The sequence below is a fragment of the Silurus aristotelis genome (genome assembly GCF_946808225.1).
Source record: "Silurus aristotelis genome assembly, chromosome: 16".
Taxonomy (NCBI): Eukaryota; Metazoa; Chordata; class Actinopteri; order Siluriformes; family Siluridae; genus Silurus; species Silurus aristotelis.
Window position 1 is genome coordinate 20,216,511 of NC_139589.1, and position 22,555 is coordinate 20,239,065.

The window sequence follows — 22,555 nt, forward strand, 5'->3', positions numbered from 1 at the left end:
ATTGACGTGTGGGCGGGGCTAACGTTTATTGACAGGTGGGCGGGGACTTTTCCCACTGCATATGTAGTTGATTGTGATTTTTTTCTATATACAGTATTATATATACTACATATTATATATAATTTTACTTTAGATACTTTCATATTGTGATGAAGAGAATATATTTATTTATTCATTATTAATTTTTGTTTTTCTTATTTGTTTTTTCATCAAAACCTGTATTTAATGTTCACTTTAGTTGCTATTTTTTAGTTTTCATTATTTCCAGTATGAAAAAAAATGCAGAAGGAAAGCACAGGTATTTTTCGCTCCCTCATATTTGTCCTATTTACTGTTTCTTTATCACAGTGTATATTATGTTAAAGCTTTGTAAATATTATATATATATATATATATATATATATATATATATATATATATATATATATATATATATATATATATATATATATATATATGTGTGTGTGTGTGTGTGTGTGTGTGTGTGTGTGTGTGTAATTATCAAATTGGAAAAGTGAGGAAGTAGGCCTTCTGGTGTGTTTTACTCATTTTACCTCATCCTACACTTCTTTAAAGGTATGTTTGTACACCTAAAGTGTATGTATTTTATTTCTTGTGTTGATATGATTTAATGATCTGTGCAACTCGAACTTAACACACACTCATACTCACTTCGCACACCCATGTCTTCAGTACCACATATATTACATTGCTGCTATTTGCTCTTTTGCACAACATTTGTTTACATTTTGTAAACATTTTGTTTACATTTTTGCTACTGTTCACTTTGTCTCTTTACAGCAGGTTTACTGGCGGAGCTTGTCTTGTGTTGTCTTTGCACTGTCTTGTGTTGTCTTTGCACTGTCTTGTGTTGTCTTTGCATTGTCTTGTGTTGTCTTTGCATTGTCTTGTGTTGTCTTTGAACTGTTTGCACCAGGTTGCACACATGCACTTTATGTGGCGAGGACACTTACTAGTCCTCAGCCCTGTGTTTTCTGTTTTCTGTGATTGTTGTTGTATGTAGCATCAGGGTTCTGGAGGAACGATGTTTCATTTCACGGTGTACTGCGTCAGCTATATATGGTTGAAATGACAATAAAAGCTTCTTGACTTGAATAACAGTCTGAGATGTAATTTTGTTAGATAATCATTATCATTATCAATGTCAAGTTAAGTCAAGTCAAGAGGGCTTTTATTGTCATTTCTACTATACACAGTGGTACACAGTACACAGTAAAAACGAGACAACATACCCTGGTGCTACACTAAACAACAACAAACAAAACAACATAGAGCTACAACACAAGCTACATAAAGTGCATCCAGTGCAACCTAGTGCAAACAGTGCAGACAGACAGTGCAGACAGACGACACAAGACAAGACACAAAACCCAATATAGCGCCGACCAGTAAACCTACTGTATACTTGATTAGACAGTACTGTACGAGAAGACTGTAAAAACTATACAAACTAAAAACTATTCCCCAGAAGTGAGTATAAACAGAACAATGTAGTGCAAGAATGCAGCAGCAGTCAAAGGTGCAAAAAAAACAGCATGTAAACAGTATAATAGTGATAAATGCTAAATGTGCAAAAAACAACATGTAAACAGTATAATTCAGTAATAAATGATAAATGTGCAAAAAACAGCAGTTGAGAGTGTGGTACAGTCGAGAATAATAAATAATAAATAAATGAACGGTGGTGGAGTGTGTGTTAAGTGTTAAGTCCAGGAACAATTTTACAGTTCGCTAACACACATTTGAGTGAGTGTGTGTGTGTGTGTGTGTGTGTGTGTGTGTGTGTGTGTGTGTGTGAGTGTTCCATTTCATTTCTGTTAATTGAGTAGCCTGATGGCTTGTGGAAAGAAACTGTTGCATAGTCTTGTTGTTGCGGCCCGAATGCTTCGGAACCGTTTTCCTGATGGCAGTAGTGTAAAAAGTGTGTGTGACGGGTGTGTGTGGTCACAATGCTGTGTGCCTTGCGAGATGCAGGGTGTGGTGTAAATGTCCATGATAGAGGGGAGAGAGACTCCGATGATCTTCTCAGCTGTGATCATCAATGGTCATTATTATTTATTATTTATTTATTTTTTTTAGATTATGTCTCTCACAGTGGACACGCACCTACGATGACAATTTCAGACCCCTCCATGATTTCTAAGTGGGAGAACTTGCAAAATAGCAGGGTGTTCAAATACTTATTTTCCTCACTGTATATCTCATTTTTTCCTTTTAACATTCACACTTAGTCTTGTTGTAAATGCAGATGGAAAGCACAGGAGTGAGAGAGCAGGCTTTCTGGTGTGTTTTACTAATTTTGCCTTATATTTCTCTTCTTTAAAGGGAATCAATTTCATTACTAATCCCATCCATGTGTGGTCATGCTTCTGTCCTTATTGATATCTGCTACACATACTAACCTACTACATAGTACTTACCTATTAATCCTGTAGCCATGTTTAAAAAAAACATGAATATGTTCTTAAATGCTTAAAAAGTCGGCATGGATGTTCTGGAATGAACAAATCGTTCATGAATGACCCATCACTAGCTGAGAACAAATGACAAATAAAAGACTGTAGGGGGTGGGAAACTTAAGACAATGGTATATGGACGCATGGATGCTGAAGTGGGCCTGGTCTTGGTGGAGAGAAGAATGATGCAAGGAATTTCATGATCTGTATGATCTCCACGGACAAGCCGTTGATGTTCAGCAGGGAGTGATCACTACGTGTCTTCCTGAAGTCAACCACCATCTCATTTGTTCACATTCAGTGACAGGTTGTTGGCTTCCTATCATGCTTCCTCTTTAATCGTAAGTGTCTATTATAAATGGAAGCGAGACCCCCACAATCTTCTCAGCCATCCTCACCATCCGGTGTACGATCTTTAGATAAAAAACGGTGCAATTCCCAAGCCAGGCAGTCATGCAGCTGCTCAGGATGCTCTCGATGGTCCCTCTGTAGAATGTTGTGAGGATAGGTGGTAGGAGCTGGGCCTTCCTCAGCTTCTTCAAGAAGTCGGGACACTGCAAGGCATTCTTTGTTATAGAGCTGGTGTTGAGTTTCCAGCTGAGGTTCTCCACCAGATAAATATCAAGGAATTTAGTGTTTCTGAAGATCTCTACTGAGGAGTTATCACTGTGTGTCCTCCTGAAGTCAAGAGCCATTTTTTTTGTTTTTTTCGCCTCCAGAGACTTTGCACAATCCTGTTAACCTCTGCACTCCATCTTTGTATGCTGACTCCTCATTTTACACTTGGTGGCAAGTGATGATCACAGTAGTAATGCTTTGTGATTAGAGGTCATCCTGACATCACTATAGGATGTGATTAATTGAAGAGAGAAAACAATCCCTATTTTTGGTCTTTCCCATTTAGAGTGTTTGGCTAATTTCACTGCTATTGGATTTATATCCATGGACAATAACAGAGGCTCTGGCATCATGGAGAGCCGAAGTCATGATCTTTAGACATTTCTGAGAATTCTATTCTACTGCACCACTATTATTTTCTTCTTGTCATCACAAGATGATTTCACAATATGACTTATTGCACAAATATCACAATATTACAGAAAAAAACATCCATGGCAAGACCAAAAACCACTTTTTTCCACCAACTAAATGGAACTTGGATAGATTAATCCAACCAGCCTTCTAATGCCACATGGAAAAAAGCTCTTTAAAATGGGTTGAGGAAAGAGGAGCAGGAAGCCGTAAACAAACAGGTCAAAACAGACCACACAATAGTAAATAAAAGATGTGTTCTGCAAAAGTTTGAGAAAAGTCAGCATATGCATATGTATTGTTTGGACCCCGGGTGGTATGGTGATGGAGGAACCCATAAACACATGAACCCATGAATATTACATGCACTGGGACAAGCTCTTAGCCTCACCCCTTCTGCTTTCTTCACATAGACCAAACCAAATTGTTAAGCCCTTGACAATTTGGCGACTAGAAGAACACAAGCACCATTAAATTATGACCACAGATGTAATATAACTAAATAAATAAATATGCCCTTGAATGTAACACTGCAATGCTGGAAAGGTAGGTCATTATATATCCTTGAATACAGTACATACTGCCAAGGTACATCACTCTACACAAATATATTGACTTGCTTGCAAATGCTCCAAGCATTTGGCAGCTTTCTTTTCAAAGGAACCCAGGTTCAGTTTCTTTACTTACCCTGTTCCTCTGAAGCAGAAGGTCAATGGTGTCAACGCTTATTTGAGTGATTGCTTAAAATAAACATTATTATTATTAGAACACTATATTCTTGTTTGAATTTCTTGCAAGCACATCGTTCTTACATTTACAGCATTTTCTCGAAGCCCCAGTGCTGGTCGCTTGGTGGTGCTGGGAATTTAGGTCATAACCGTCTGATCCAAACTCTCAACATCTTTATCACTAATTATACAGTAGGGACGTGCATCTCCATAACAGACGCCAATGTGATTTGCATCTCGATACTTAAAAAAAACATGTAAAGCAGCTACGGATTTGATTCACCCATTACGATCCAGTGATTTCGATTTGATTCAGCACAATGCAATTCAATATGGTACAAATAGTCTGCTTTTATTTCTTCGGTTCAGACAGACAGCAAGTCAAGTTTATTTCTATAGCGCTTTTCACAACAGACATGGTCTCAAAGCAGCTTGAATGGTGTGCATTTATTTCTGATGAGCAGCCGTGGCGACTGTGGCAAGGAAAAACTCCCTTAGATGTTATGAGGAAGAAACCTTGAGAGGAACCGGACTCAAAAGGGGAACCCATCCTCATTTGGGTGACATCAAGAGTTTGATCACAAATCTTTCAACAATACAGAACACTGGAGAGAGAGAACTAACATGAGTACTGGAGTATAAGATTATAAGTAATCTTATACTAAGAAAGTTCTAAGAAAGTTCTTTCTACAGCAAAGCACAAGAACATGGCCCTTTACAAACAAGGCTGTTCTGTCTTCAGGAAGATGCAGCTCTACCTCTGCCATGCTAATCTACATTCTAGGTGACTTAGGACATGGCTTGGTCTCTGTAGTGATACATGCTTGAAAAACAGTTTAGCGAGAAGAAATCAATCTAAAACATTGGTCACAAATTATTGGGCACTTTCTAAATAAAAGTATAGCACATCTACTAATAATTATATATAAAGTTTTTACCAATGCAAATATGTTAAACAACTTTTATGCTGATGCACTACTATAGTCTCATGGGTCCAAAAGATTGTGATACGTACATGCAGCGCATGATACAATAGTAAAAAATACTCACTTTCTAGCCTACAGCAGACATCATTAACTTACCTGAATGTCTGGATTATTTGATTCTACCCTGAATCTATGGAAATTGTGTTCTTTCCTCCAGCTTCTCTTACTGACATCCAACCCATAAGATCATGGTCAAACAAAGTAGCTCATAGTTCATTATACATTGGTACCCGTTTCCATGCTCTTCATTACTGGGATCCAATTTGCCAATCTGTACAAATGCACCTCAGATCTTATTGAATCATTCAAGGGTTCTGGTTGGTGTGGACGAGTACTTCTCTCATGTAGAAGAGTGTGGTATATAGAGTTTTACACAAAAGGTTCAAGTCTAATATGTCAAAAACACTTGGTTTGTGTATTGTTTAGTGAGTTGAGACTTTCCTATGGTAGCTGAAGAAATGGCTTTCCGATATTTGGCTTGTAGGATCAATTTTAGTGTCTATCTGCTGGAGCATTGACAGCATTAGACAATGAACTGCTGTGTAAATACTGGGAAACCTCATCGATTGTGGGATTTTGGGTTTATATATTTATTTTATAATATTATATATATATATATATATATATATATATATATATATATATATATATATATATATATATATATATATATATATATATATACATACACACACACATTTTTTATATTTGAGTTTGAGATCAACACGTGTAAGACCCAACTATAGATCAAATTTCTGCCAACATTTAAAGTGTTAAACTTTGCAATAACTGGATCAACCTTAAATATGCATTTCAAGTTTATACTTCAAAATCCAGGTTTAATTCCCTAAAGAAAGGACAAAGATATTATCTCAGGTTTTTGCAAGATTCGACATTATGCCTACTTCAAATAAGTTCCTAAACAACCAATATTATTATTACAAGAAACAGAATTTCTCTCATTTTCTATAAACCACACAATAATTCCCTTATACTTGCTCTGCCAGATCTTCTTACAAATCCACTCCCATCTCACTCTAGTTGAAGTAACTTAGATTTAAAGCCTGACACACTATTATGTTAATCTAAACTGACATTTAATTTCTTTAATTTAAGAGAGAACATGGCAATAAATCAGTTTTAATTAAATCAAAAAATAATCAATGGATATTTTTATTCATCTGATTTCCTTTATCCCACCGTTTACAAATGAACCATAATTTCATTTAAAAAACACAATTTTCTATACACTAACATACCATTTACATCAGTGACTGGAAAGAATAAAGATTAAAAAAGTCTTTCATTTATTAGACACATACTGGCATCTCACCTTGCCTTTAAAACCAGCATTCCTCCCTATAATAAAAACCCCTGATATGTATATTAAAGAAAAGAAATCTTAAGTTATGCATCAGATTTGAGGAGTAAAAGTGTTCACTGAGCACTTTATTGTATTCTCAGGTAGGTAGGAAACAAGAATGGCTAAAAACAACAAAAAAAAAAACGATCTCAATGTGCATTATACAGTTTCTGCTTTGCTTCATTACAGTTACAATATTACCTCCATATGATCGTATTCTGCTTTCAGATTTACACAGGCTTTCTCCACCACAAAAGACACGTATGTGTGTACACACAATCCCACCCAGCTGATGCAGGAACACTCTGTTCAATTAAAACGGCGTCTGAACATCTGATCTACTCCCGTAGATCCTCAAGACCGAAGGTCATGAACGAGCTGAACATGAGCGTTCTGCAGAAGCGAAATAAATACTTGAGGCAAAGCAGATTAGCGTATGGAAGGAGTAAAAAAAAAAAAAGAATGTCGTTTTGTTTATGACACCAGAGAGGGCTTACAGACATAATATCTGATAAGAGAGAGATGTTGTTTACCATCTCTGGTCTGATTACTGAACTGAAAACATGGCTCCTTGTTTAAAAAAAATTATAAAATAACTGTGATTGAAAACTGATGCATCCCATATGTTCAGAATTCACAATGATAGTTAAACATGAAATCACAAAGCAGCACTATAAAGCAAAGCCCTTTAAAAGTATAATTTTCAGCCAAAAATATTTAAAACATAACTCATAACAATTCAGCCATGTTAGTTGCAATCCTGGACCATTGTAAGTAAACAATTTTATGCAAGTGTATCTTTAATCTCGCTCTCAACAATGTTAAGTCAATTTAGTGTTTAATTTAAGGACATAAAGCGAAAGAGGATGGAAGTAAACCAGGGAAGGGGTAACGCTGGAAGAGAATCAAGTAAAACTGAATTGTTATAAAAACCCGATCAAAAAAAAAAAAAAAAACCTGTGGTACATGAATGATTGACAACTACACACAAGCCAAGAGCAGTCCATAGTGTAAGAACATTAACGTTTTCACACACCCCGTGTTATGCATGCATACGAACATGCACATGTTCAAGTCTTAGCACTTTGATTTTTCCCTGATTTCAGTATTAAAAGATTTAAACGAGGTCGCCTGCCCATTCGTCCCCCGTGTAACCGCTGTTTTTCCAATGTTTTCAACACCGATATTTGTAGTTTTGGTCATAAGTGACATGGCTTTCAAATGCCCATGTAAACAACAACAACCAAAAAAATAAAAAAAATAAACCGTCGCTGTTCCCATGATACCTTTATATTAAAAAATAATAATAATAAATTTAAATAAATAAAAATATATGTGAGTGACAAAAATGTATAAATGCAACTAATGTGTGTGTCTTGGCCTGAGTGTGTCCTGCAGCTAACTGCCCACTGTGCACCTCATAACCACTAGTCTTTTCACCCGTCAATCGCTCTACAGCTTCGCATACCTCTCCTCGTTTCTTTAATACCACCCATGAACTACAAATTACACGAGCCAACATTTTTCTTCGTTACAGGAGAGGAGAAACCGGTCCAGACTAGGTGAGACTCTGGGTATACAGAGCTTGATCGTTTGGGACCGGGCGTTACCACGCTCTCCGATTCTGGATCAGCTGCAGTCTAGCAGGAGCCCAAACGTGAACGAGGAGGCAGAGGTTATATCTCGATCCCAGCATCATGGGCCACTTTTTTGCTCTGGACTGCAGGACTCCTGGTTTTCTGCAGCTGAGAGAACAGTGCACTGGGATTGAGACTCTGCATCATGCTTAGCTTCAACCTCAGGCTCCATTTTGCCTTCCAACACCAGTCTGATGGTATTTCTCTCTCCTGTGGTCTCCTCGTGCTCGTTCTCTTTGGCCAGCCGGAACTTAATGTTTAGTTTCTCAGTTTTTTCTGTGAAAAGAAGGGAAGAGACAGTGTTTCATTTAGACAATAGACAATTCCAGTCTCAGTTCAAACAATGATTGTCCACATTAGTACATGGGACTTTTGATGGATCAGTTAATTGTGCAAAAAGTATTTGCCTTCAAATGTACTTAACTATCCAAAATTTCTAGGCTTTATTATAGCTATAATGTTCTGATTATCATTTTTGCTTAATCAACTGAGTTTTTGTAAAAAAAAGACTGTTACTATTAGCAACAGCAATCTATTAATAGAATAATATTAATGAGTCAACACTGCTTGGTATCTATTAAAATTATCATGAACCCAAAACCTTCTTTTCAACTACTTACTGTTGAACTGATGCTGAACTGTATGTTAGTGCTAAATAGATACCACCAAGCAGCAATCAAAACAAGTTCAAAACGCTCTTCCCTGATTGGTGAAGTGCTGCGTATTTGAGCAGTTTTTATCCTCTTCTAAATGAAAAGAAACGACTGATATTTGACTTGAGTAGTGAAGTTAAAGTTTCCTCAAATTAAAACACTGCAATAAAGTACAGACACACAAAAAGCTACTTAAGTAAAGTATAGTAAAGTAATAATGTATAAAGTTTTTTTTTAATGCATTCTTTACTGTACTGTTTATCAGCACTAAAATTAAAGCGATGACCTCAATCAGTTTTTGTCTTCACTATAATAAAAACTGAACTGGCTAACGACTGGTCCATTAGCATTTGTAAAAATTCCCAACTTCAAACAATAATGTTCAATACCCTTCCCCAGCTGTTTCTCCTTAGGCAAAAGCAGGACATCTACGTTATGGTGCTCCTGTAGGGCGGCAGTCAGAATGGCCCCTTCTTGGCTGAACAGGAAGACCAGGGGCACAGTGATGTCCTCTGTACTCTCCCCGTCTCCCACCATCTGGAACAGAGGGGTTTCGGCACTGCTGCTGTCCTCTCCCTGGTCTGAGATTGGGAATAACAAGTGTGTGAGTTTAAAGGAAAGAATAAGTATCGTTAACAGAATATGCCGTTTATAAATAAAGTCCGAGCTCTTCTGGTTTCGTTGTTTGGATGGTGCATAGACTACTGCCACCTGCTGGTATGGGATAGTTATGTTCTCTTACAAAGAGCAGAACGTGCACGCATGGTTTGGTGTGTCAGATGTCCCTGCCTTATAATCGACCTGACTTGCAGCACAATCGATTGATAATAAAAAATAAAAAAAAGCCAGAAATAGGCCAGAGCCGATTGATTCTGATCCGAAGTCCAATTTCTGAGCTACCCTCTCGATATAATTATACAGGGCTTCAACAGGAATGAACTGATATCAAGTTCTCAAGCATCGTCATGGAATGAGTCAGTGACCATTTGAAAGAGAAATTATCCAAGTTGATTGTAAGTATAATACTTGTGACTTGGCTGGAGTTTTGTGTGACTTTTCCTTAATAAAATATTGCGTAATGAAATCGGTTCATTCTTTTTTAAAAACCCTGTATAATACCACCTCCTTTTAATCTATAATTAACCACTGAATTATATAAGTAGCAGCACTCACCTATAAAGATGACGCCAATGGCCCCTGCTTGCTGTAATCGTCGCGCTTTAGCAGCAAACATGCAGTCCCCTCTCAGAGCTACAGCGATATGGCCCTGCAGCTCCACTGCATTCTCTGTGTGTCCACATGCTGTGTATGGAATGCTCTTTACAATAGTACCCTTAACCTAAATGTTTGAGACAAAACAAAAAAGAGAGAGGGGGGACGAAGTAAGAGAGCGATTTTAACGTAGAAAAAATACTTGCAAACAATCCCACTGAACAACCCCCATGCTTCTGCACACCCCATGCTCCTGCTTGGTGAGGTCCATTCCAAATTTAGCCGGTCCTGCTGTCAGGACTGTCCTTCCCAGAAAGGGAGGGGAGATGAGCTGCACGATAAGTGGCACCACCTCCTCTTCTTCTCGTGTATGGCTGACCTCAGCTACCAGCTTCACTCTAAACACACCTTTCTGAATGTCCTTAACACCACAGAGAGAATAGACGCATGAGAACAGTATAAATAAAAGCATTAAGGCATTTCGCAGAGGAACTTGTACAAAGCAACATAAACGAGTCAAGAAAGTGAGAGAACCTACCTGGGTCACTATGCCACTGCTGGCTGCGGCCATTTCTGCAAGAGGGGTCAGAGAGATGCCCATGCTCTTCAGGAACTCAACTGGCTCGATTCCAGTGTCATGAAGAGGCAGCTCAATCCCCCTGAGCATGCATTGAAAAGGGATTCAAAATCAAACGTTTGTTTTAATCATGCGCACTTTTTTTAATGATTAACTTATTGCAAGGAAAGATTTTCTGACTGAGCAGGTACAGCATACATATTTGCATTATTGTGGAATAATATTGTTTAGGCATGCTTCTTTTTTGGAATTTGCATGTAGAAACAAAGGCATTAGTAAGCAACGGGGGAAAAAAAAAATTATGAATGACTTACTTGACAATTGAGGTGTGGGGTGGCCTGCCAACCCCAGTGAGGTATTTGTAACGGTCCCTGATGGTCTTGGCAAAGGAAGGGTTATTAGGGAACAGGGTCTGAGTGCTAGGGCAAGCATATGTAAACATGTCTTCCTCAGGAGAAGTGTAAAAGCCCTGAAAACACAAACATTACATCAGGCTACCACAACCACTCAGAGGTAGTTAGAAGAGTTATCATTATTCATTATTATTCATATGCCGGTTGTGGTAGTTTAGCTAAAATAAAACCAGTTTGGTCACTAAAGGTTAGTCTTAATAAAAAAAATAAAAAAAGAAATAGCCAATATTATGAATCCATTATCAGCAATCACAATGGTCCAAATCACTTTTCTGTATTCCAGGCAAGGAGGTGAAATACGAAGAAAGCAATTAGGATTCCAAGATTGCAGCTACTACTCTTTGTAACAATATGACATTATTACAGAGGGGTGGACCGTTATGATGTAAATGTAATTCGTTACTGCACTTAAGTAGCTTTTTCGCTTTACTTTAAGTATTTTCATTTTGGGGAGACTTGTGACAAACATAAGAGGAGCATTATAGCAATAATAAATCCTAGTATTTTAAATACTTAGGAACATTTGAAAGCAAACACTTTTAAACTTCAAAAATTGACTCAAGTTAAAGTTTAAAGGGAGCACTATTACTTTTACTGGAGTAAAACTGCTGCTTTATCCACACTACTAATTGTCCATTGCTATAAATAACAAATAAACAAATCTATTTGAATTTTCTTCTCATTCACACATTTTAAGGAACATGAAAAATGGAAAAGGACATAAAAAAAAATAAAGCAAAAAAAGCAAACCTCAGACAAAAAAAAAAAAAGAAATTAATGGCTAATTTGTGCTCAGCCATAAATTATATTGCCTTTTTTACCGTGCTGTTGCCTTTACGTTGAGTCTGTGCATTAGACAGAGAGACTGGAAGCAGATGGGCCTCAGTGGTGAAGATATATTCATCAATATCGAAAGGCAAATGACTTTTCTCAGAGAAGAGCAAATAGAGGTACTTGAACATCTCAGCTAGGAAGAAGGAGTCCATCCTAGAAATACAAAGCAGTCCCACTATCAATCACAAAAAATCCAGTGTAATATGCAGGCTAGAGTTTACAACATGTAGCTACAAGTACAAGCAATGCAGCATAATTAACCAATTCCTGTTGTGTTCAAATATGTGCTAGTTACAAATGTAAACCACAGGTGTCATAGTAATTACACTCCTCTGAGAGTGTCTCTCCTCACCTGTCTTCATGTGTCCCTGTCCGAACATCCTGCACTGCAGCAAAGCCACAGGGGACCCGTGCATGAGTATTAAGCTTCTCAACTATAGACTGGCCCACTTTGAGGTAATACGGGTCACCTGTAGCCTGAGGAAAATTTTTTTAATATTAATAAGCTATTCAGCGTAGATGACAATGATGTTAAATGTATCCACCAATACGAATATGATGCATCACAAAAAGTCCAGAGACCGAGTCGTATCCTTAACATAGAATATAGATTAACATGGCAGATGTAGAGCTGCATCCTCCTTTATTTTGCACTACAAAGGCCCATGCGTTAGAAGTCGGAAGGCACTTAAGTTAATTTATGATTTGCTGGCTGTCTGGACTATCTGCACCATATTGAATTACATCATATTTTTTCCACTGCATTGCATCAAATTGAAATTTGGACTGGACTGCATTGTAATGGGGGGAATCCGATGGGATCGCAATTGCTTCATGTGCATCTTTAATGTATTGTTAGCTCTGCATCGAGATGTGAATTGCATTGGCCTCACTTACAGCGATGCACATCCCTAGTGTTTAATATGTTTATGGCTTTTTAATTACACATCGTATGAGGACAAAATGTATAATGCTTAAAAAAAAAAAAAAAACTTTGAACTGAATTCCTGATGCCCTGCAAATCCATTAAAATCCAAATGAACATAAATACACAATGCCTGTAAAATGTACACCTTTAATAAACCAACACATTCCATTACCTTGTACAGAAAGTAAGTGCTCTCGGCAAACTCTGGCCGCAGAGGGTGTTGACCCCAGTGAACCCTGAACTCAGTGGTGAAAGCCTGTTAAAGGAGAGCAGCGTCATTTAAAGGCTATTATATCTGCTGCAAGCCAACACACTTTACCCTACTACATAATCTGTGTACGTGCACTGAAACCAACACCGGGGTGTGCTAAATGAACTAGCACTTAGATACCTCAGGAAGAAACTTGTGCTGTTTGGTGACTTGATAAAGCATCTCATGGGTCTCTATAGCAGGCTTCAGATCTCCCCTTAGAACCTGGGTGCAAAAAAAAAAAAAACCCATTCAAACATACACACAGTTATAAACACCAGTTGAATAATCGGAGTTGAATAATATGCCTTTCAGTGAACCTGCTGACCTGCAGTCCAGGGAAGAAGGCCAGTAATGAGTCCATCCAGCTGCGCACGTTCACTGTAGGGTTGTGCATGTGCACGCTGAGCAGCAGAGGCGGCTGGCTAATGTACTTCATTATGGCACTGTAGTGCTGTTACACAAACACACAAAAACCCAAACACACACAGCTTTACTCGAATTACATTCTCTTTAATTCTCACTGAAGTGTTATAATGCGATACCTACAGTGTTAAACCTCTCGAGGTACACATTGTCTCCCAGCAGAATATACGCCTTCATCAAGTATTCATAGTACGAGTCGATTCCAGCTCCAACACCACTATCTACATAGAGAGAAAAACACAACAAAAAAGATTGAGTGCTTTGAAATTCTCCATTACCAGCTCATGCACATTCCATACGGAATGACACACTTTGCGATTGTTGCTTGTTAGACTGTACCATCATGATCCCTATGTCACACTGTAGGATCTCAGTTTTACATCAATCTGGTACACGTTCAGCCCCGCATTCTCTCGCTAATGGTAGCTATCAAACAAATCTGTAGCGTTCATTTTGTTCAGGACATGCCTTAATAATAATAATAAAATAAATAAAAAAAATAATATCATACAAACACACTTTTTTCCTTTATAACTCAAAACCTCTCTCTTCTTGCTGTACTGCCCACCTGACTCGTTTACACATTTTCCCTGAGGTGGTTTGAAATTGTTGCGCTAATTGCGTCACCAGGCTCGGCTCGCCTATTGGTGCTTGGTTTGGCGGTCGTCGTAGTCCCACTGCAGGAAAGTGGCTGAAATCTTCTGACACTGCCAGAATTTCATCAGAAGGAAAAAATTATCGTAAATGGCCATTAATCGGCTGTCGGTGAACATGTCAAACCAGTGATCTAAAACTACAGACTTTAGCCTAGGGTTATAGGAATCTTTTAGGATTTTCTAAATTAAAAATAGGTCTCAGACGATGAAAATCGAGGACAAAACGGAACAGTGTGCATCTGGCATAAGTTGGATCTATCATACAACTGAGAAGGCAATAAAACAATGTGCTACCACTGAGTATCCAAGCTGAACAACAGGGCTGAGCAATTTTCCCAATTTTATTGATTAAATCGAATGTAATGTTTTGACGATACATTTTCTTTTTTCATTGAAGAATCACAGTTTCGATTTAAGAGGTCAGCAATCGAACAAACCTCTAAACTGTGAAATACAAAAACAAATGACTAAAAAAGTCAAATGTGGTAATGTTTCATATCACAAAGGACATGGTCCCCAAATACATAATAATACAAGGATTCATAAAATTCTGCACACCATTGATCTAAGAAAAACCGCTGAGCCACAAATATTTCGAACTGTACACCAAAAATGTGAAAAATGTTGCAGAAATACTGAGAGAATTTTATTATATATTTTTGTTTTACAAAACATTATTGCATTAATACTACTAGTTTTGTTACTACAATAATTGAATTCATATTTCATGCATGACCTCGCCTTCTTTCGTTTAAAGTGCACCACACAAGTTCTTTAACGAGATGATTTTGCAAGTTGTTGAAAAAGAAAATGTTTCTTGAATAATGGTGTGAAGTGAATTACTTGAAATTAATTGATTAATTGAAAAATAAAAATTGTATATAAATAAATCAAGATTTTATTTTGCCATATTGCTCTGCCCTAGCGGACAAAATAAAAATCCCTTTTCTAGCCCAGCAATAATATATCATGCTAACATATGAAAGTTTTGCTTAATATAGATTAAGAAAAAAGATAAGGATTTAAATTCCTGTGAAGTTTTGTTTATAGCACACTGTAGTGTTCTCTCGCTCTGCTTCATAAATTAATATATATCATTATTAGGGATGTCAATCGATCTAAATATTGAATCCCAAGATCGTCATGAGCATAAGTGTATGACAATCTAATAAACCTAAATAAAACATGTAGGCTCACCCCGTCGGACCCAGTCTCCATTATGGATGTTGATGACCGTGCCCACAAGGTTACTTCCGCTCTGCCTTTTATCCCAGAGGACATCCAGAGCTTTCCGTGCATGTTCCTGATTAGAATAGAAAACAAGTTTCATGTCACAATGTCAAGACAAAGATGTGTAAAAAAAACAAACAAAAAAAACAAACACTGCTTTGTGAAACGGGTTTAAATGAACTTATCACAATAAGCCCATAGTGACATGAGAGACAGTATTGACAGCACCTCGAACACATATTCCCCCGAGAGTCGGCTTAGTGCAGCAAACTCCAAGATCATGGTCCCAGCACAAGCTGTGCAGGTATCCGTCTCGGTGCCTGTGCGGGACAGAGGGTTCAGGACTCCGTACCGCAAGTTCACCTGTATGGGAAAATTGCACACACACACAAAAAATGGGTAAGAAAACATCTGCTTTATCCCATTAAGATTACACAAAGGAATTTAGAGAATAGTTGATTTTATAATAAAAAAATTATACCTAGGAACAATTTTAAGTCCTACTGTATTATGAGTAGGGTTGCAAAATTCCAGGAAACCTCTCATGGGAATTGATATGGATAAATTAATTATTTAAATAATTGCACATTAGCCTATAACAGGGAACTGAAATGTAGTCGCAGGATAATCTTGGGTAATTTCATTTCATTTAAATTTCTATTCTGGACATTCATCAAAGCACATGCACAAAGCACAATTAGTTCAGGGCTGCTGAGGCCACACCCCCTACATGCACTGTGCATTCCTCCTTAACATAACATAAAAACAAAAAAAATAGTCCACCTTGGCAGTGTATTCACATAGTTACATACATTTATGTTTAAAACTTCCTTGTGCTGTGTGTAAGCTATTGTGCAACAAAATCATACTAACAATGAAATTGAAAATAGTCTTTTGTTAGATCATGCATCACCCATGACCAGACAAAATGTTTATGTTTTTGTATATGATTTATTTTGTATTAAGATTATTAATATTTCCCAAAATTTCTAATTATTTTCCATAAATTCCTAGTAAGCTTTCAACTTGGAATATTTCCAAAATTCCCCGGATGAAGTTACCAAAAAAAGTTTCCCGGAAATCTTTAGCCCCTCGCAACCCCTAATTATGAAGCAGTTTGACGAATCATTTAAAGAGACCGCTTATTACTCTTGGGTATGGAAGGCCACTGGTGGTGTTAAAGGCAGGCAGTAAACGGTAGCCAAGGTCTTTGGCCATGTGCAGCAGCTCATCTCTGTACCACTGCATCCTCTCTCCTCGCTGCTTTAGCATGTCAGCCATCGTGTGCGCCCCCAACAGTCCTCTAAAAGTAAGAAAAAAACACAAAACAATAGGAAATGGGTTTAGGCATGTAGAAGATTCATGCAGCCTAGAAACTCCCTTTTGATGCCTCATAACACATAACTCTTAATATATGGTACTGTATACTCGTACCCCAGCACACGTATATTGGTCTCAAAAACAGACACCACCACATCATTGTCCAGGCTGACATCTGTAATGGTTTTCTTTACAGCCTCTTCGAACTCCTCCATCCTGTTCAACAGCTGTTTAAAATAAAGCACAGAATAAAATATTTCACAAGAGGCAAAAAAATTAAATACAAATCTATAGAAAACGATGATGTGCAAGCGTATAACTGAAGCATAGCAGTTTTCTTTGTAGCACTATAATAATAAAATGGGGACAGAATTGTACTCGTGTCTCATTGATCTCGATTGCTAGTGGCAACCTGTCCATTTTTGCAGGTAAATTAGAATAAATGACAAGTACTCACTGCTAGTGTGTCTAAAGTGTCAATCAGTGTCAGAGAAAACCTGAAAAGAAGAAAAAAGAAAGAACAAAAACCCCACACAACTAATTAATTAAGTTGGAATAAAAACTACAGTTAGAGATTTAATGCTATTATTCTCTCCAGTTATTCACTGTATGAATAACATTGTTTGACCCAGTGTATTATCAGAACTTTTAGCACTTCACAAGAATGACAGAATGTAAAACCCACTTTCCCAAAGAGTCATCGATGTCTCCGCGATTTGGCTCCAGCCCTCGAACCCTCCCTTTGCAGCTTAGTGGCATCAGCTCGTCAGCTGGGTATGCATATTTCTTAAGCAAGGAGAGAGGAAAACAAAATCAAGCAACCAATGTGAAAACTACAATAACAACTAAAGGTCACACGGGAGCAGTCACATGCGAAGAAGCCGGATCATGTGCATTGTAAAGAAACTATTACTATTACTCACTATTACTTACCATGTAACTGCCATAAGCATGATCAAACATCTCCAGAATTTGTTCCCTAAAACGCAAAAACAATCGATTGCATTAGCAAGACATTTTGTAAACTAATACTATAAGTCTTCAGTAATCATCATTTGGAAACATTAAAAAACAGTCTGCAATTTAAACAGAAACGCACTGTGGTTTTGTAGTCAAAATATGCACAGGTGCTTGTGGTTTAATCACAGCGTTTGTCTAAATCACAACGAGTTGTGCTACACAACACAGACAATGCAAATGCTATGCAAAACAGTAGAGAAGCCGTGTATTTAACCAAACAATCCCTTTAAATGGAGACTGCAATGTTTTACTCTATAATTCTATAACCCATGTTTTGCATTACAAAATATCAGCACATTAACTTGCTAAAATATTTACAGTGAAGTTTCTTTTTTTTTACCTTTATTTAAAAAATAAATAAATAAATAAAAAGGTTGAATAGTGACCTAGAAGTAAAATAAAGTTGGTCAGTTACACCATGAAGTTATAGGAAAGAGTAGTGGATGAAATTGTGATTTGTGGTGAGAGTAGGGAGCAGGTTAAGAAGAGTCGGGAGAGGTGGCGGTACACGCTGGAAGGGAAGGGAAATGAAAGGAGGTAGGAGTAAAACAGAGTACATGTGTGTGAGTGAGAGAAAGGGAAAGGAGGGGTGCGATTGCAGGAAGAAGAGGAGGTGAAGGTGGATGAGTGTAAGTACCTAGGTTCAACAGTGCAAAGTAATGGAAAGTGTGTTAGAGAAGTGAAAAAAAGAGTGCAGGCAGGGTGGAGTGGGTGAAGAAGAGTGATAGCAGGAGTGATTTGTAATAGAAGAGTATCTGCAAGAGTGAAAGGGAAAGTTTATAGGTCTGTGGTGAGACCTGCGATGTTGTATGGTTTAGAGACAGTGGCATTGAGTAAAAGACAGGAGGTAGAGCTGGAGGTAGCAGAGCTAAAGATGTTGGGGTTTTCGTTGGAAGTGACGACGATGGACAGGATTAGAAATGAGTTAAGTGAAACAGAGCATGTAGGACATTTTGGAGACGAGATTGAGATGGTTTGGACATGTGCAGAGGAGGGACATGGGGTATATTGATAGGAGGATGCTGAGGATGGAGCCACCAGTTAAGAGGAAAAGAGGAAGGTCAAGGAGAAGGTTTATGGATGTGGTGAGGGAAGACATGCAGGTAGTTGGCTTGAAAGAGGCAGATGTAGAGGACAGTAGGGTATGGAGACGGATGATCCGCTTTGGCGACCCCTAAAGGGAACAGCCGAAAGAACAACAACAACAGGGACCTAGAAGTGCAGAATCTTTTCTTTCTCACATATACATTATATATGCTATATTTCCAAAAGTATCGGGAAACCTGACCTTTCCTGTTATATGTGGTTCTTTTCCAAACTGTTACCACAAAGCTGGAGGTACTCAATTGTACAGGACGTCTTTCGATGCGCTGTAATAAAATTTTGCATTCACCTGAACTTGGAAACCCAAACCTGTTCCAGAATGGCAATGCCTCTGTGCACAAAGTGAGCTCCTTGAAGATCTGGTTGACATGCTTTGAAGAGAAAGATCTTGATTGGCCTGCTATAGAGCTCTGATCTCATCCTTACTGAACACCTTTGGGATGAATTGGAACGCTGCACCCCAGACCTTCTCCTCACCTCACCTCACCTACATCACTACCTATCTTTGATACCCTTGTGGCTGATAAACACAAATATCCATAAGCACACTCCAGAATCTAGTGGAACATCTTCCCAGAATGGTGGAGGGAATTATAAGAGCAAATTGGGACTAAATGTGGAACGCAATGTTTAAAAATCACGTACTAAACTTATGACCAGGTGACACACTACTTGTTTTATATAGAATATAAATATATAATAAAATAAAACTATACTTACTGACCAACTTTAATTTACAAAAAAACAAAACAGTGCTAGTCAGTAAAAAGGATACTTGATATTTTAAATACTAAAAGAAGGGAAATACTAGTGCAATCAAGTGTAACTGGGTTTCATATTTAACCTACAATTAAACGTTCAACGTGTCTAAAAAAAAAAAAACCAAGCCGTTTCTTTCATTTAACCACAAACACAAGAGTGTGGATTTCACTATGCTCTGCTGAGACTGTTCAAAGCACAGACAAACATGAAGCTTTTTTTCTAACCTGCACTCAGAATGGGTAGACTGTCAAATGAAGGAATGCTATAGGAAAATAGGAATACCAGCTGGTAAAACTGGGATCTGTGTAGTTAGACCCTGTTAGACACAAGGCATTGTGGAGTACCAATAAAAAAGAAAGAAAGAAATGTAAAAAAAATCGGGTTGCCAAGAAAGTACTGTGTTGTGGTTGGATCCTCCAGTAGTACTACATTCAAATCCACATGAAAATGTTTTACATAACCTTCCTTGTCTTCTGCCTTTCCTGAAAACCTGTGAAGTTAACAAGGAAGCTCTGGGGATGACTGTATATTCTGCAGTGAATTAAACTGCAGAAACAACTGCACCTATGAGAAGTGGTTAGACCATTCAATTTTCTTATACAAATAGCAATTTTTTACATTTTATCATATTATATATTGTTTTGGAACAGCCAACATTTATTCCTCTACCTCTGTTGCAAATGACACTGTTCAACAAGACAGACCGGTGCAATGTCTATTCTTAGAACTGGCATTAATGAAGTGTAAAGGAAAACAAATCCACCCTTTAATTTGCGTCTTAAGCAGAATATTATTGTGATCTTCAGCGGCGTCCAAAAGCTCATTTTGTAGTCGTTCTGCATTAATTAATCGTTTTATGACCGGCCTGTTTTGTCTTTTCTGCTCAAGTTTTGTTTTCTCTGTGGTACACAAAGACAAAACTTTTAAAGAGCTGGCACAGGACAAAAACTGTGCGAGAGGAAATGCAGCATTTGATTATACACATGAACAGGTTCAAGTGAATACAACAATTTATTACAGCGCATCTAAAGACAACCTGTACAACTGAGTGCTTTCGGCTTTGTGTTAACAGTTTGGAAAAAAAACACAAATAGCAGGAAAGTTCAGGTGACCCAAAACTTTTGGAAATATAGTGTATTAGGGTGAAAGTGATCATTTTGTCCTCAAAGTTGATGTGTTAGAAGCAGGAAAAATGGCCAAGCACAAGGATTTGAGCGAGATGAACCAAATTGTGACGTCTAGACGACTGGGTCAGAGCATCTCCAAAACTGCAGCTCGTGTGGGGTATTCCCAGTCTGCAGTGATCAGTATCTATCAAAAGTGGTCTAAAGAAGGAACGGTGGTGAACCGGCGACAGGGTCATGGGTGTCCCAGGCTCATTGTCTGATCCAACAGACAAGCTCATGCAGCTCACATTGCTGAAGAACCTGTTAAAGCTCAACAGGTCAAAACTGTTTCAGCAGCAAAATGTGGGATCAACTCAACATTAGGCATGTGGTCATAATGTTACGTATGCTGCATGCTGAAAACCTTTCCTCTTATTAAGTGCTGTTACAACACTACCACAAATGCAGCATTACACCCATACTAATACCAAATCATAAATATATGTACAACTGACTTCTTGAATCAGCGATTAGTACAACCAATGACATCGATTTACCCGAGTGCAGTATCTGTTTATTAACTGATCTAAACTCAATACTGATAGAAACTTATTCAAGATAGAAAATTAAATGTCTATGTGTGTGTTTTTGTTTGTTCGCTTTGTATGCGGCCACGTTAAGATGTTAAGCCGTCACTCTGTAAACAATGACGTGGCCAAGACGACCCCAAGTCAGTCCTTAAGTTTAAAGGTCAAGTCACGGTGGTGTTCCCGGATGAGGGACTTCTTCGCCTTAAACGTTGCACGCGTGTTCCGGACACGTCGCCCTGTGACATCAGATCGGCACACAAACCGAATTCTCCAAAAAAGAACAAAAAGACAGCGTCGTCTAACAGATTAAAACCTAGATCTGTCAAAACAGGATGTTTTTTTTTCTCTCTCAATAGAAGCATATTCAGGTGTGTTCACAGTGGATCTCTGACCTAATTCACATCAAGAGTAAATCTGATGCTTTCCTGTAGACTGTTGTGGGTCCTGAGTTTACATTTTTTTCAATTGAAATCTACTAAATAAGAAAACAAATGTACCTGATTTTAGACTTTTCCTCAGCAGACATGGCCTGGCCATCATTAGCATCAACTGAACACAAAATGACAGTGAACAGAGCACCAGCCAGCAGAACCATGACCAGGCAGATGAATTTTTGAGAAATCCCTCTCACGCCTATTTTATCCATTAAAATCTTCTTTAAAAAAACCAAATCCCATGAAACATAAAGAGAAACGACTTTTTGTTAATCATTTCCAGAACCTTCTAAATCACTTTCATTGAATAGATACCTAAAGCCCTATAGGAAACCTCAGTCAGGGAAGTACACACAAGCTCGTTTGTATAGTTCACAAGATATACAAATATATCAAAGTATTAAAAAATAGTTGTTAATTACGAATACTAGATAGAATATAAATATAACTAATTAAAAAGCCAGCTAGTTGAAGTTTCGGTTGGTCCTCTGACCCTAGCTAGCTGGCTGGCTGGCTAACCCGGTGTCTGTCTAGGCTAAATACGTGACCCTTCATAGCCGACACAAAAAGTGAAAAAAGTCCATTTCGGCTAAATATTCCACTCCTTTTTCCTCAGCTGGGCAAAATTCCCGAAATACTCCATGTCTACGTTCATTGAGTGTCCATGTTTCAGTGAACTGTCTCACTGTGGTCGAGCGACTCCCCGCCGCCTGTCTACACACAATCACTTATTTACATGGACGCCATCTTTACTCTCCGGGAAACCGGAAGTGGACTAAAAAAATCAATCAATATTTTTTAAACAAATTATTCAATG

The 22,555-nt window shown here is 37.9% G+C and overlaps 1 protein-coding gene across 1 annotated transcript; it reads right to left on the minus strand.

Moving 5' to 3' along the window:
• Window positions 1-7,547: 7,547 nt before the first annotated feature.
• LOC310738737 (ER degradation-enhancing alpha-mannosidase-like protein 3) lies at window positions 7,548-22,490 on the minus strand. The gene is made up of 20 exons (XM_083564055.1): window positions 21,802-22,490; window positions 17,656-17,701; window positions 17,408-17,508; window positions 17,180-17,219; window positions 16,837-16,949; window positions 16,552-16,705; window positions 15,631-15,765; window positions 15,370-15,475; window positions 13,640-13,737; window positions 13,419-13,544; window positions 13,232-13,315; window positions 13,013-13,096; window positions 12,265-12,389; window positions 11,900-12,065; window positions 10,980-11,134; window positions 10,627-10,747; window positions 10,333-10,509; window positions 10,050-10,215; window positions 9,266-9,457; window positions 7,548-8,499 (listed from the first exon to the last, which is right to left on the minus strand). Exons 1-20 carry the CDS (start codon window positions 21,948-21,950, stop codon window positions 8,282-8,284), a joined length of 2,556 nt encoding a protein of 851 aa, XP_083420181.1. The 5' UTR covers window positions 21,951-22,490; the 3' UTR covers window positions 7,548-8,281.
• Between the last annotated feature and the right edge of the window lie 65 nt (window positions 22,491-22,555).